General features: G+C 36.7%; 1 protein-coding gene and 1 long non-coding RNA gene across 3 annotated transcripts; both read right to left on the bottom strand.

The window, feature by feature from the left end:
• Nucleotides 1–6703: 6703 nt before the first annotated feature.
• On the bottom strand, nt 6704–7154 carry LOC127905496 (uncharacterized). Its single transcript, XR_008059597.1, has 2 exons — nt 7050–7154; nt 6704–6965 (listed from the first exon to the last, which is right to left on the bottom strand). It is a non-coding gene; the product is annotated as an uncharacterized LOC127905496 (long non-coding RNA).
• A 1950-nt stretch (nt 7155–9104) lies between these two features.
• Nucleotides 9105–15139, bottom strand: LOC127903883 (acid phosphatase 1-like). 2 transcript variants are annotated; one of them, XM_002308228.4, is made up of 4 exons: nt 14997–15139; nt 14584–14905; nt 14287–14499; nt 9105–9416 (listed from the first exon to the last, which is right to left on the bottom strand). In XM_002308228.4, exons 2-4 carry the CDS (start codon nt 14859–14861, stop codon nt 9239–9241), a joined length of 669 nt encoding a protein of 222 aa, XP_002308264.3. In that variant the 5' UTR covers nt 14862–14905; nt 14997–15139; the 3' UTR covers nt 9105–9238. The 2 variants fall into 2 exon arrangements, with proteins under 2 accessions (XP_002308264.3, XP_024459069.2); XM_024603301.2 differs by having other exon boundaries at nt 14584–15133.
• Between the last annotated feature and the right edge of the window lie 846 nt (nt 15140–15985).

Raw genomic sequence — 15985 nt, 5'->3', positions numbered from 1 at the left:
CATTACTACCGTCTCCCTCATCTTCATTTCTAATGTTCACATCATCATCATTACCATCAACTCTCTCATAACTCCCATATAAATTATGTCCTCCATAAACAAGTTGGTTATCTCGAGAGAAACCTCCTTGAGTTTGAAGCAAATCTTGAAAACGAAAGCCCTCACAATATTGATATGCATCAACCCTCCCATAATCATGTTGAGGAGGATGTGTACTCCCCAAAGTAGGTATATAATACTCATTTGCGTTCTGATACACAGGTTGATGAAATGTGAATCCTTTGTTATTATGCCTTGATGTAGTTTGAAATGACTTGGATGAAGTGGACTTGTCACTCCTTGATGTGGACCTGTCACTCCTAGAATCTAATATGGATCCTCGTCGAGGCATGCTAAAAACCAGAAAAAATAACTAACATTTAATATGAATATATACAACATAACAATAAATTAGCTCATAGTTAAACTATCAGGAACAAAAAATTCACAGATATTTTCCCAAGACTGCCATAACTAGAATGAAAACAAACTGTTAAATCTCATTTTTTTTCCAATTCATTACAAACAATATCTAGTTTATGATGTTCAAAATCAGTATGGATTGTCCACTTAATAGTCATCACTCTGAAAAATATTATACTTCAAATAAAATAATTACTGTAACAAAACCAAATATATAAATATCATCAAGACAATTTCATTAAGCATTCCTTGCAATGACAAAACTTAGCCATGAAGTTTAAATTGTGAAAAGCCAATTAACACAAACAATAATAAAAATAAAAATCTAAATAATTAATTAAGCAGAAATCAAAATTTATGAGTATGTTTACCTTAATGTTTGGTCCTATAAATCAAAACATTGAGTAGGAAGAACCCTTTCTTTCACGCTTCAGCATCTGTAAGCAAGAAAATGAATCACAAAATAAAATATAACATCAGAATCACAATTTAAAGATTGATAGTTAAAAGGTTATAAATGGTTTCAAAGGTGAATGAAAATGATTTATGTAATGTGATGCATAACACACACTTGAATAAAATAATAATAAAAAACATTGAAAGCCTAAATATTGTCAAATAATATGAAATCATTCATACATATAATAAAGATAATTCATTACATATACTACAAAATATAATTAACTTGTGCTACTCATTATTATCATCATTCCTAACCATCACCACCATAACAATCATCATCATCATCATCTTCTTCTTCTTCTTCTTCACCATCACCATCACCATCATCATCTTCTTCTTCTTCTTCATCATCTTTGTTTCCCCAATTCATGTCAAGTTGAATCAATTCATGTTGCCCGATTTCTTCATAATAAGATGATTCAACAAGTATATTTGGATCATCAAGTGTTTGAGTAAGAAGGACACGACATGGTTGAGAAATCTCATCTGATTGATCAACATCAAATGATCTCACATTGTTGGCATCTTCAATAAATTCACTCATGTCAACATTATAATGACTTCTAGCAGTTGTCTTAATAACCGTCCACCATTCAGATGATTTATTACCAGGTGGATATGTATAGTAGACTTGTTGACATTGTTGTGCTAACACAAAATCTTCATTTCCGTGTAGTCGAGATGTATGCTTGATTTCAACCAAACCATTCGAAGGATGCACTATAATCCCTCGTTTTGTATCATACCAATTACATTTAAACATAAATAACTTGCACTTACTCCCCAAGTATTTTAGCCGAACAACTTCTTTAAGCATGCCATAATAATCACGTTCATTATCATCATAGCAACTTCCTTTCACACAAACTCCACTATTCATTGTCTTTTTAAAACGACCATAACGTTGAGTATGAAATTTAAAACCATTCACATAGTACCCATTATAACATTTCACTGAAGTTGAAGGGCCCATAGCAAGTCCTAAAGAGCTGATTTTCAATTCCGTTAGATTGGTATTCCACCTAGCATAATAGTTAACTCCATAAGAAATAATGATTTAAAAGAGATTAATAATATTTTTAAAGTAGCTAATTGACATAAAATATAAATTAATTTTATTAAAATACTTACATTATTTTTTAACCAATTTGGAAAGATCGCTTCGCATAATTTTTCAATTTCACCATCACTCGCATGTGGTTGTTGTGACTTTAGCTCTTGTCGACATTGCCTAAAATTTTAAAATGTAAAAGTTAATAATAAATTATTATAAATTTAGTACAAAATAATATTTCAAACTTACTCTAAATAAGGCTTCAGTTCTTGACAATTGAATATCACATAGTTATGCGCAATTTGCATTTCAGCATGTGACAACTGCCTTTTATAAAATCTTTTGGATAATTTTTTCCCTGGATAGGAAAAAATAGAGAGACATCCATCTACACTTCTAAGGCCACCATCATCATTCCGTGGAACTCGATTCCAAATTGTTTGAACGTCATCACCAAAATAATGAGATGCAAAATTGGTAATTTCATCAATCAAGTATGCTTCACATATGGAACCCTCAACTTTAGCTTTATTGGTCACTTTCTTCTTCAAATAAAACATATACCTATATCATTTCTGTCAATTAGTTTATTTTTTAAAAATAAAAAGTGAATAAAATTAACATAGTATGAAAACATACCGTTCAAATGGATACATCCATCGATATTGAACTGGTCCACCAACTTTTGCCTCGTAAGGTAGATGTATCGTCAAGTGTTCCATGGAGTCAAAGAAGGATGGAGGAAAAATCCTTTCAAGTTTGCAAATTATTTCAATTATATTCATCTGCATTAACTCCATGTGCTGGACATTTAAATTTGTTGAACAAATATCTCGAAAAAATACGGACAGTTCAGTTAATGCCTCCCACAGTGGCCTAGGTAAGTAAGGTCGGAAAGCGGTTGGAAGAAGTCTTTGAATGAAGACATGACAATCATGGCTCTTCATCCCCGAAACCTTACATTGTGCCTCTTTCACACATCGTGAAATGCTTGAAGCATAACCATCAGGAAATGATAATTCCTTCATCCATGACAAAACTTCTTGTTGTTTTTTCTTGTGTAGACAATAAGTGCCTTTAGGTTTGTAAACCCGACCACTCATATCTTGTTGCAAATGTAAATTTGGCTTCTGACAATACAATTCAATATCCAACCTAGCCTTTAAATTGTCCTTGCTTCTATTCGGACAATCCATTACTGTATAAAAAATATTGTCAAAGACATTTTTCTCAATATGCATGACATTAAGATTATGACGAATCAAATTTGGATGCCAATATGGAAGCTCCCAGAAAATGCTCTTCTTCACCCAATTGTGTTTAACACCAAAGCCAGGAATTTTAACATTATATGATGAACCTCCATTATGTCCCTCAGTATACTTGAACACTTCGTTTAACATTTCCAAACTAGATGGATGAGGTAAAGGAGGGAGCCTTTCAATTACTCCTTTCAAAAACTTATCAGATTGAAATCTATATGGGTGGTTCATGGGTAGGAATCGTCGATGACAATCAAAAAATGTAGTTTTCCCTCCATTTTTTAATCTAAAAGCCTTGCTATGCTCCATACAAGACAGTTTTCCATGAGTACTCCACCCCGATAACATGCCATATGCTGGAAAGTCACTAATGGTCCACATTAAAGCTGCCCTTAATTGAAAATTTTCCTTTCTGTATACATCATATGTTTCAACACCAACAGACCACAAATTCTTTAACTCATCAATCAAAGGTCTTAGGAAAACATCAAGCTTTTTACCCGGATTCTTTGGCCCAGGAATCATCATTGTCAAAAACATGAATGGTCTAGTCATGCACTTCCACGGAGGCAAATTATAAACAGTCACAATTACTGGCCAACAAGAGTATGTATTTGAAGACATGTCAAATGGACAAAACCCATCAGTGCACAACCCTAACCGAATATTTCTCGGATCTGATGCAAAGCTTAAGTGGACACGATTAAACTCCTTCCATGCCTCCCCATCAGATGGGTGCACCATAACCCCATTATCAGAATTATGAAAATGATGCCATGTCATATCTTTGGCATGATATGGAGACATGAACAGTCTCTGAAGCCTTGGTGTCAAGGGAAAGTATCGGAGTTGCTTCTCCGCCTTATTGGAACCTTTACTAGTTGGATTTCTATGTTTGTATCGTGAACTTCCACAAAAATCACAATTTATTTTCATTGCATCTGCCCCATAGTACAACATACAGTAATTAGGACACACATCATATTTCTCATAACCAAGTCCAAGTGGCCGTATAAATTTCTTGGCATCATAAAAATTTGAAACCAAATTTTCATCATTAGGCATGCAACTTTTTGTAAAGTCAATAAAATTGTTGAAGGCATTCTGAGTCAAATTTAAAGTTGACTTCATATTAAGCAATTGTACACAAGCAGATAATTTGGATTGCTTGGTACACCCATCCCACAACGGCTCCTCCGCAGCTTTCAAAAGCTTAAAAAATTTAGTTGCCTCCGGATTTGGAATTTCCCCTGCTACCACAGGACTAGACACATTATCATTATAGAATGCATCACCAACCCCCACTGCATCCATAACCAGATTCCTATATGGATTCTCTAGACAAACATCATTCACAACATGACTCATTCCAATCGATGAAGGTCCAGCCAATATTGGTTCTGCGACATAAGGCTCCCCATGTACAGTCCAATTTTCATAACAAGGTAAACAACTTTTTGTCAATAGATGTTTACAAACATCGTCTTCCTTTAAAAACTTTTGATTTTTGCACCTCACACAAGGACATTTAATTTTTCCCCCAGATATATTTTTATCAATTGAAAATGCAAAATTGATAAATCTTCTAACACCGGTAATGTATTCAGGACGAAGGCGACCATCCATAAGACGACGATACATCCACGATCGATCATCCATGTTAATCTAATTAACATGACAACACCAATAAGTATTTTTCGAAATAAGCATACTTCTTTAACTACTAGGTACTTAAACAATCTTTTAAAATAAAATATGTTCGGTTAGTATTTTATATTTTCATTTATATTTTCTAACTAGTGACAAAAGTAGACTTTTAGATTATGTTCGGTTAGTATTTTATACAGAATACATGGATAAAGAAAAAAAATATTTAGTTGAACAAATATTAAATAAATTTATCTTTATAATAGTTTTGGAGTTCATTTTTTTTATTGGTCCTTCTAACTTTTGTTACCACCTCAAGTAGTTTTTTTTTTAATTTGGATCCTTTTATTTTTATTGGATCCATCAAACTTTTTATTTTTATTCAGATATTTTTTTGCTCAAATAAGAAATGGTAAATGAAATCAGAAACATGCGAGGTAATACAAGATTAAAGAATTTTTTTTATTTTTTTAAAAAGATGAAAATGCAATATAAAAAAAAACATAATTTATTATGGCTTACAATAGTTACTCACATTTGTATCTTTGTCTCTTATCATATACATTGTATCTATCTTTTATGTCGTAGTGAAATAATAATTATAATACTGGTGGATGAAAATATAAATACATTTGTTTTATAAATTCTTTAGGCACAATCCAATTTAGTTGATTACAAGTTCTACACGGACGAGCAATAATTATTGTTAATATTTATGGTTAAGGTAATGGAGGTGTGAATATATTTATGTTAAACCTCTTTCTATGAAATACTTATTATTTATATTTTGTTGTGTAATCAAAGTTTATAGTTAAACATGTAAATTAACTATTAGTCTCTTGGATGAGGATTTGTTTTTGTGTTATGACATATTTTTTTTAAAAAAATATCAAATTAATATTTTTATATTTTTAAATAATTTTAATATAACAATGTTAAAAAAATTATAAAAATTATTTTAATATAATTTCAATTAAAAATCACATGACATTATTTAATTTGCATGGGTATACATGTTTTCCACGCGTAATTATAATTGCAATCACCGAATTTAAAGAATACTTACTTTTCCGTAAAACTCCTAAAAGTGCTTTTGCATTTTCCAAAGTGTTGAATAACAATTTAAACATTTCTTTCAAACATCAATATCTCTCACCCATTTCTCCCATCTCTCCCTCAAAATCCGATCAACAGAATTCAATATCAAATTCAACAGATTTCAAGCTGTTTTTACTGCCGGGGTTTCTTTTTTCTTATTTTATCAATTATGTTGTGCATATAGTAAAAGGAATCAACTTTTCCATCATTGTAATGTAAGTATTGTTATTTACTACACACCTAAATGTGTAATCGTGTTTCTGAGAGTTTGATTGTACTCAATATCAGATTTAATGAAAGAAAATCATTCCATTAGTTTTCTTATACAAACTGTCAATATTGTCCCAATGAAAGGCAAAGTTCCAACTACTTGAAAAGATTACAATAGGCATGCCCAACAGAAAATTTACGCACGATATAATTAAGCAACCATGTAAAAATGGAGCAAAATAGACTTACCTAAGCCCCAAGAATCAATGGCACAAGGTGGAGGTTTTCTTATTGCAACCCAATCAGATTTAGCCAACTCTATTGGATTATATTGTGATCCAATAAGCCATTCATATTGCTGGAAAAATAAAAAACATAAACAGTATGTTACACCCATCAAGTTATAACAATTGCTAGTCTTTAAAACAAATTAGTGCTTTGCTCTCTAATCCTTTATCCTTTGTGTGATTGGAAATAGATCTACAACAGAGATTAGTGCATATTTCAATTTTGAAAGCAAATAAGACAACATTGCATTAGACAGATTTCAATCCAACTTGGAAAGAGAGAATACAAGATGCACCCTTCATTAATAACCAACAAAAGCCTAGGACAATTTTAACACAAAAGGACTGAAACAGCAAGAAAGAAGAAAGAAAGAATTGCCACTTGGCAAGGGTGAGAATTCTGCTATCTTACAGCTTCACAAGCAAAACTTGAGAGAAATTAATGACTCAGGATGCAGATATACCATCCCTCTTCAGCAATTCCTACAAAAGCAGATATCAAAAGATTAGTGCATAGCAACCGATGCAATTTCTTCAACCTATTCATCTTTACATCACAACATATACCAGTTTGGTAGCAGCAACTGACAGATGTTGTCTTTCTTTTTTCTCACGTCGACAATCTCCACACCAGCTGGAAAAATCGTTTTGATGTTTCTTCAACTCTCGAAAAACACCACTGAAAAGTATTAAAAACAGCAAAGAAAAAAATTAAGGACAGACAATTCAGCAAACAGCTTGAACTTCCATGCTACCAAAGCACCAAACCACTTAGAGCAAAATAAGATAAAGTTTGCAGCTCTCATGCAAGAAAGCATTACACTGTAAACAAAAATTAACTTCCTCTATATTTCTGCTCATCTAAACCATGAAGCGCATTGTCTTATCCTCTAAGCCTCAACATGTGGCATTTAGAGTGTTTGTTTTATAGTTATTTCATAAGGTAGAATTAGAAAATTAGCTAGTATTATACCTCTGATTTCAAGGTTTGCATTTCAATCCTGGTCAATGCAGTAACTGTATTGGGAAGGAATCATGAATGGATGTTAAAAGGAAGCCTGATAATTAAATTCTATGAGATTCCATACTAGTTCAAAACTATGTCACCACTGAGACAAAGAAGTTGTACCTAAAGTGGAGCCCTTTTATGCAAAAGAGGGGATGCTAAGTGCAGAACAAAGGAGAGGAAAAAGATACCTTCTGCACCATATAACCAAGTTGACCCGGTGCCCAGAAATAGTCACTCTTGCACCATGCCGATGGCGACCACGATGAAGAACTGCTCGTCCCGGAATGTGGGCATAATCAAAAACCTCCTATTCAGAATAAGGTGAATAAAAAACCCCAAATCACATAAAGCTCTAGTTACCTAAAATTTTTGGGGGTTTTCATAAATTTATGAACCGTAACCCTAAAAATTAATTTAGGGGTTTTCATAAATTTTCACTTAAACGTGCATATTTAGGATATAAATCATGGTAAAAACATTTCAAAAACCTTATATTATCGAATTAATAGCCTAAAACCATTATTCAAAGTTTCGGGAAAAAATATTTTTACTTGTGTTCTTCAGTTACAGGTGAGGGAGATAGATCAACACGACAGAATAACACCTAAGATTGGGAAAGTTAGGTTAGAACTGTTTAGTGTAACTTAAATTGCAACAAAGAAAACAAAAACCATAAATTAATTACCTAAGCTATCGAAGAAAACAGTGCAAAACCTAACCCGTTTACAGAGAAAGGGTAAAACAGGATGTTCGATGGTGATGATGATGGGTCTAGTGCGATGTTGCCATGGGTCTCTGTTTTTTTTTGGTTTGCGGAGAAATATTGCAACTGTTAAGATGAAGGAGAAGAAGATGAAGAAAACAAAATAGGGTTGCTGAAGACGAATGCGAAGATGATGAACAGTTTCGGATAAAGGAAGATGAAATCGATAAAGAAAGGGTGATTTTTGAACAGTTAGGAATCAATGTTATTAGGGACGAAGAAGGATACTGGAAGAATGGAAGTAAATTAATTTTCAGCGTAATTGGTGTTTTGGATCTGTATTTCGGTGTGGGGGGAGAGAGTCAAAATAAACGGTTCAGATTTTATGTAATCAACGATCTACATAATTTTAGTTTTATATTAACATTTTATTTTTTTTCAATTAGCAACGGAAAATCCGTTGCTAAATTCAACGTAAATTTTGCAACGGATTATCCGTTGCTAAAGTCCGTTGCTAATATTAAAAAAATAATATATGTGTAATCCGTTGCAAATCCGTTAGTGAATTTAGCAACGGAATTATCCGTTGCTAAATTCCGTTGCTAATACCCCTGTTTTTAGTAGTCTACAGAATTTATATACTCCATGTAAATACAAGGGCATTTAGTTTTCAACACGAAACTGGTTTTGACATGGTAAAACTTCATTTAATTCTGAAGTCCATGCCCCACGTTTGCTTGTTTTACCTTTATATATTTGTGGTTTCAGGCTTTCTTACTGGGATTTCTAGTTTTGGTTTTTTGCAATTTCTGAAAACATGATTAATGTTCTCATCATGATTACGTTTGATCATTTTTGAAGCACTAATCTTTGTTCAAATACTGCTCAGAGGCTAATAAAAGTAACTTCATTTGCTAAAATCTTGTGCCATTTATTTCACTTTATTATGTTTTGTTTCATCTGCGAACATAATAATAATGCTACAAGTCTTGTCTCGTGATCATTTCCGGAGAAAACACACTGCAACAAGAATTCCACTGAATCTCAGGGAACAAAATACATTAGATTTGGTAGCTTGAAAGTGCGGTTCCCCAAACACTCTCCTTGCAGATCACTCCATTGGTCACCAACGTTCCCCCATATCCTGTAACCTTCCTTTTCTAATCGCCTTCTTATTTCTGACTTGTATGCCAAAGCGTTTTGTCCTTTGAATCCTGCCGTCCTGTGGAGATTGAGACAACAAAAGGATTAGGAATCTCGGGTATATCATGAGCCATTTAAACAGTTATTACTCTGTATTATGCTGACATTCAATCATGCACACATCTGTTTCCCATTTTCAATCCTGCCGACATGGAATTTGAACATTCATGGCTCATCCACACAACTTCTCTTGGAAAGGCAAGTTTTTGGCATTAGGTGGTGGTGGGCCTAGTTTCCTTTTCCAATTTGGATAGGCTTCTTGACTGTAGATTGAGCTAATTAAGGGGTTTCCTAGCCTATGATTCTGATGGAACAGGAGTGCTTCCTTGCATTGATGTTGATTCGAATGGCATCTGAAAATATGCGCGGTTAATTGGCATGATATTAACTTCAAAATATTGTTGGAATATTGCCAATTATGTAGCTGTCATTGTCAAAGAAGATGGCTGCCATGTGAGAGTCAAAGATGGCTGCTGGTGCAGCATTTGCAGCCCCTTGACATTGTCAAAGAAGGAGGCTACAATGGTGGGTTGTTGGTGGCAGCCAACAACCATTGTCTAATGTCAAAGTTTGGTAAGTTTGGCAGCCACCATTGTTGACAAATGAGCAAGAGGAGCTGTCATTGAAGCCTATAAATAGACACCAAGAGTGCATCACAAAATGAGAGAGAGAGCAAGAACAAAAGAGAGAAGAAGAGAGAAAGAAAGAGAAGGGCTGCCACCAGCAGCCCTGCTGCTGTATGCAGCTGCTGCCCTATGTAGCAATGAGAGATGGGAGTTGAGTGGATGTGATCCTCCTCCGTGTGTTGTATTCTTTCTCTATCTCTAATAATATTGATCTCTCCCGTGGATGTAGGCAATTTGTCGAACCACGTTAAATATTGTGTGCTAGTGTGCTTAGCCTCCTTTGAGCAATGATCATGAACACTACCGTTCCGTAGGGGGAGCAGAATCCCCAACAATTGGTATCAGAGCCACCACTAGTGGTTTCTCCCACCAACAAATTGGTATCAGAGCTTATGGTTTAAAGTGGTGTTTGATTTTTGCTCAAAAATAAAAGTTGTCAAAATTGTGTTTTGACCATACCACTGTGTAGAGAAGGAAGAGACGAAGCCACTGGTGAAAACGATGCAAAATTCTGACGTGGGACATGCCTACACGCGCCAACACGCGCCGGAGAGGAGGCTGCCCACGCGCACCAACGCGCCACACGCGAGCCACGCATCTTCTTCGCCCGAATGGCAAACCCGACCCAAATACCAGATGACCCGACCCACAAGACTGACCCGGATAAGGATGACATCAGCATGACATAATTGTGACGTCAGCATGCACAGTTGGCATGCCATGTCAGTGACCAGTCAGTTGACACGTTAGCATAGTGGGACCCACCAGACACGTCATCAGCCACGAGCCGAGATCAGTTGAGCCGAGCTTAGAGGAGCCGAGCCGAGTGGAGCCGAGCCGCGAGCCGGGGGATAGGATCCAGTGTAGTTGATCCTACGTGCAACCGGATTTGAGATTGAATCTGAGCCGCTCATCAGACCAGAATTGTTTTGATCAAATCTTAGCCGTCGGAAATGCGATTTGGACGATTCCAGACTTGTTTCCAGCTAATTTGATCGTTCCGGATGTAATGGTATGGTCCGATCGTTGAGATTGTGACCAGAAATGGTGGTGGTGAATTAACAAAAGGAGATTGCCCGATCAGGAGGCATCTGAAGGTAATCATAGTGGTCGATGGAGATGATGAAGAAGAAGGTGCACATGTTTACCCAATTACATGTGTTGAACTGCTAAATAGAGAGATTTTTTATTTACCGAATGAAGGCAAAATTGGGACACTCTGGACACCCGATCATGTGGATGATTTGAGGTGGAGAGTGGAAATTAATGAAGACCAATCTTGACGAATCTAAGCAGTGGTAGTCTCGCCAGATGTTGAGAAATCAGGTATAAAACCAGGATATTCCAGATCGCTTGTAAAGGAAAGCTGCAACAAAGCTATCAAATGGTTGTATATACGGAAAGACAGTACGATGGATAAATATGGCGTAAGAAGTTCTGTCTAGGAGATTGGGTTTTAAGCGAGACCGGTGTGACCCCTCCAATCTTTCCTGGGAACTTGCTTAGTTGAAGGATTATCCATATGGTACTATTTTCGTATATATAGCAGTTTGAAATGAAACGGTTGAAGACTAGCAAGACAACGACACAAGGGAACAGTTGAGTTCCGTATGTTTAAAGATTTGATGGAGTGGTGATTTCTCCAAAGAAGTTAGATTTAGTGATTGTGATTTCTCGAGGGTAGAATTGATGAAGACCCTGATAATGGAAGAGAAATACAGCAAGGAGATAAAGATTGGCACCCTATTTTAACTTGAACAGGTATTGTGACAGGATGAGCTGCTGTCAAACATAAGCAAGAAATAGGGAGAAATCTAGAGAACAGAAATTACACGAGGGCACACGGAGATTGTGCAAGAGTACCCGTGATCCAACGAGGTACTGTAATGAGACAACATGTGCAAGGAGAAGAAGTGTTCCCAGATGAAGCTCAGAGCAGAGACTATGTGTGAAGGTTGTACAACAAGAAGTCTCTTATGCTCTTGATGAAGACAACAGGCGAAGACCTTTCCAATACATACAAGGATGGAAAGAGAGCTGTTGCAGAGGCACCTAATTGAGGGGGTGCAAACGCCTGTGATAAAAGGCGACCGCCTATGATGAAAGACGAAGACACCAAAGAGAGTTGGTGTAGGTGGAGCTGTCAAGCAGAAAGGCACAGAAGCTCCAAACATAGAAATCGAGGTGGAGGATTGCGAGAAGTATACCGCAACTTTCTCTTTCTATGTAATCAGTGGCAGTTATCTCTCTCATAGTCCACATGGTGGTAGAGAATTTTAGAGCCACTTTGATACATCCCAGCTGAAGGAGGATGTGACCGCCTATGAAAGCCGAAGACACCTTAAAGAAGGTGTGAGGGTCGTGATATGAGCCCAAGATCAGACCGTCGTATGACGACAAGCGGAGACACCTCAGACAGAAGGTGTGTGGGCCACAATATGAGCCCAAGTTCAGACCGCCCTATGACAACGGGCGAAGACACCTTAGAGAAGGTGTGAGGGCCATGAAAGGAGCCCAGTTCAGAACGCCTCAAAGCCAATATAATGGCTAGATATGAGTGGACAGGTGTATAGCCAATGAAGTGGTTATGATGAGTATGGATACAAATGCAGGATTGACTTTCATGCTCCTAGGCTAAAGATCAATGAGTTAGATAACATTTGCCTTGGACAATAAGTGGATGACTTGTGGAGCATTAAGATGCGACTGCTAGGAATGAGCAGAAGACATGCGCAGGTTCCGGGAACAAGTTGACTCTTGTCAAGGTGGTAAGCTCAGTAATGGCATTGTAATACTCAGAGTATGAAGACAGATATGGATCAACCTTTAATGGGCTGCCCCCATGGTTAAAGGTGGAGAGCTACCTGGACTCTTTGAACTAAGACCGGGAGACTCACGGAGAAGTAAGGCGTGGTTCCTAGAATGGAACAGAGGGCAGACGCAACTCCAGGATGAGTAGACTCTTGGAAGAGTGGTGAGCTCGTGATCACATTAAAATACTCTATGACTGTCGCACTTGGAAATAGAAATTTCCGTTTGGAGGGGTGTTGTAAGCCTTGATGTGAGGCTTGATAAATCATTCCAGAACGAGCATGGATGATAAGCTTGAAGGGGAATGTTGTCCCAAAGACAAGCGTTAACACTCTTCAGATGTGATGTGACAGACCATCTGGTTGTAGTGATCCTTTTGTGTGAGAAAAGGTGTGCTTTGGTGACTCTGGTGATTGAAAGGTTTGGCAAGTACCTGTAAACTTGGCCAAAGATGTTCTCAGAATAGTAAGCTTGGAAGAGCTGCAGGATGCAAGCATGTGCTGAAGAAGCAAGAAGACAATTGCTCACATAAATGGCAAAGGGGGTGATTGTTGGAATATTGCCAATTATGTAGCTGTCATTATCAAAGAAGATGGCTGCCATGTGAGAGTCAAAGATGGCTGCTGGTGCAGCATTTGCAGCCCCTTGACATTGTCAAAGAAGGAGGCTACAATGGTGGGTTGTGGTGGCAGCCAACAACCATTGTCTAATGTCAAAGTTTGGTAAGTTTGGCAGCCACCATTGTTGACAAAGGAGCAAGAGGAGCTGTCATTGAAGCCTATAAATAGACACCAAGAGTGCAGCACAAAATGAGAGAGAGAGCAAGAACAAAAGAGAGAAGAAGAGAGAAAGAAAGAGAAGGGCTGCCACCAGCAACCCTGCTGCTGTATGCAGCTGCTGCCCTATGTAGCAATGAGAGATGGGAGTTGAGTGGATGTGATCCTCCTCCGTGTGTTGTATTCTTTCTCTATCTCTAATAATATTAATCTCTCCCGTGGATGTAGGTAATTTGCCGAACCACGTTAAATATTGTGTGCTAGTGTGCTTAGCCTCCTTTGAGCAATGATCATGAACACTACCGTTTCGCAGGGAGAGCAGAATCCCCAACAATTGGTATCAGAGCCACCACTAGTGGTTTCTCCCACCAACACATATCAACTGCAAAGTCAACACTACAAATAATAGCAACCAAGCAGTTTTAAAAGACGTGATCATTGAGAGGAAATATGGCGAGGAAGCCTGATATGCTATGTTCTCAAATCAATGTATATCAGGTATCCTTCCACGTGATTTCCGATTTAGTAATCATTTTGAAGGAGAATATATGTTATGTTCAAGTCTAGAGAGAACTATCCACTCAGGCTAATCATTTGCCTCATTGAAAATATATTTATTACGTAGATTTTTCCGACCTGGACGTTTCGTAGTGTGTGGTTAATTATATCATCTTACTTCAAGATTAGTCGCTCATAGCCGATGAAGCCCTGATCATGCAGATTATCACTAGTGACTTGGCCAAGTGTTTCCTGGTCCCTTCCAGTGATCAGGAATACTTTAAAACCATTTTGAACCAGGTTGTTAAACAATCCAAGAACAGCAGGAATTGCTTGGCATCCTCCCTTTAATGCCCATGCCTTGAAACCAGCTGGATCGAATGGGTCACACCTACAGGACAGGACACAAACACCATTGATTAATAAGCGTATATATACCAATGGACAAAGAATATATAGGACCATGCACACATACCCATATCTCTTTTCCCTGTAGTAGAGGAGATTAGAGATGCAGGTGTCGTCAACATCTAGGATCCAAGCATCCATGCCATCATTGGAGGGATCTATCTCATTAATATAACTCAAAACTTGGTCAACAATCAAGTCAAGGTCCCTGTCATACTGTCCTCCACGCATGTAAGCTTCAACGTACCTCAAGCATTGAGAAGGGACCGTGCGCCACGCACGCACATTGTTAGCCTCCACATCCAACCTCCAGCTCAGATAATAGGAAGCGCCTTCTGGTATCATGCCGCCTCGCGGATAAGCCCGAACCCCAGTTTCCTTTGAAAAAACTGCCAGCCACAAAAATAAATACCATTTAATGAGGAGATTTGTCACATTATAGTGATCCTAGCTTACGTACTTGAAAATAAAGATGGTAACCTATGATGAGGTGGCCTTGCAACCAAAACACAGTCAGGCAGGATGAGGGAAATTATGGCTACGTAAAGAGAGGAAACGTGAGGGTATATTTATGGTAAACGTGAAAAGAAGTGTTGGGGTTAGAAAATTAGAGTATCACAAAGATGATGACATTTGGCTTATGGGAAGTAATAACGTAAGGAAGAGGTTTAATATTATTTCTCAAGCGTCCTTTCCTCGTGGAAACTGCTGAGAAATGAGGGATGGAAACTGGAAAGGTCTTTTGCCTACCTGATTTGACTAGGCTCCAGCTGTTTACTTAACTACTGATTGTTATTTTTTTATTTTTTAAAAATTATTTTTAATATAATATATATAAAAAAATTAATTTTAAATAAAATAAATAAATTTTAATTTTTATAAAAACAAAATTCACTCTTGTTGTCATGCGGCTTGACTTGTTCTCGGAGTGAAGGAGACTCTCAAATCTGAATTTAAAGTTCAGCTTTACACTATGGTTTTGGAGGAAGAACAAGGAATATCGATAGAAACTAAACCATGCATTTGTATTTTTCTTTCTTCTGACAAGTCATGTATGATTTTGAACCAATAAAGGTAGGAATATTTGTCCAGTCATAGATATTACATTATGATTTAAGATTACAAAGAAACATTCATTCTTGAATAATTTTAATATTGTGACGAGGGTGGTTGTTTTTTAAAGTTTTTTTATTTAAAAATTTATTAAAATAATATATTTTATTATTTTTCATACCCGTACGTCAAAACGATGTAAAAATATTGAAAAAATTAATTTAAAGCAAAAAAAAATTGAAATTTTTTCAAGAACAATTTTAAAACGCAAAAACAAACAGGTTTTTAAGGATAAGTACTAGGACTACTAGTACAATTTCAATTTGATAATTTCATTTTGGGTGTCCTAATCAAATACCAGTACTGGTTCAAATTGAAGACGGAGAAAAATAGTGCTTTGAAAAATGATGAAGGGC

The sequence above is a fragment of the Populus trichocarpa genome, chromosome 6 (assembly GCF_000002775.5).
Source record: "Populus trichocarpa isolate Nisqually-1 chromosome 6, P.trichocarpa_v4.1, whole genome shotgun sequence".
In the NCBI taxonomy this organism is placed as follows: domain Eukaryota; kingdom Viridiplantae; phylum Streptophyta; class Magnoliopsida; order Malpighiales; family Salicaceae; genus Populus; species Populus trichocarpa.
The sequence above is the reverse complement of the archived record's forward strand: the minus strand, read 5'-3'. Positions and strand labels throughout refer to the sequence as shown.

What these genes read in the sequence shown, in the direction of transcription:
- LOC127903883 (XM_002308228.4), bottom strand. Translation starts at nt 14,861, where the DNA reads ATGATACCAGAAGGCGCTTCCTATTATCTGAGCTGGAGGTTGGATGTG. An exon ending in TACAGGGAAAAGAGATATGG is followed by an intron (nt 14,500 to 14,583) that starts GTATGTGTGCAT and finishes CCTGTCCTGTAG; the next exon opens with GTGTGACCCATTCGATCCAG. An exon ending in TATGAGCGACTAATCTTGAA is followed by an intron (nt 9,417 to 14,286) that starts GTAAGATGATAT and finishes CAATCTCCACAG; the next exon opens with GACGGCAGGATTCAAAGGAC.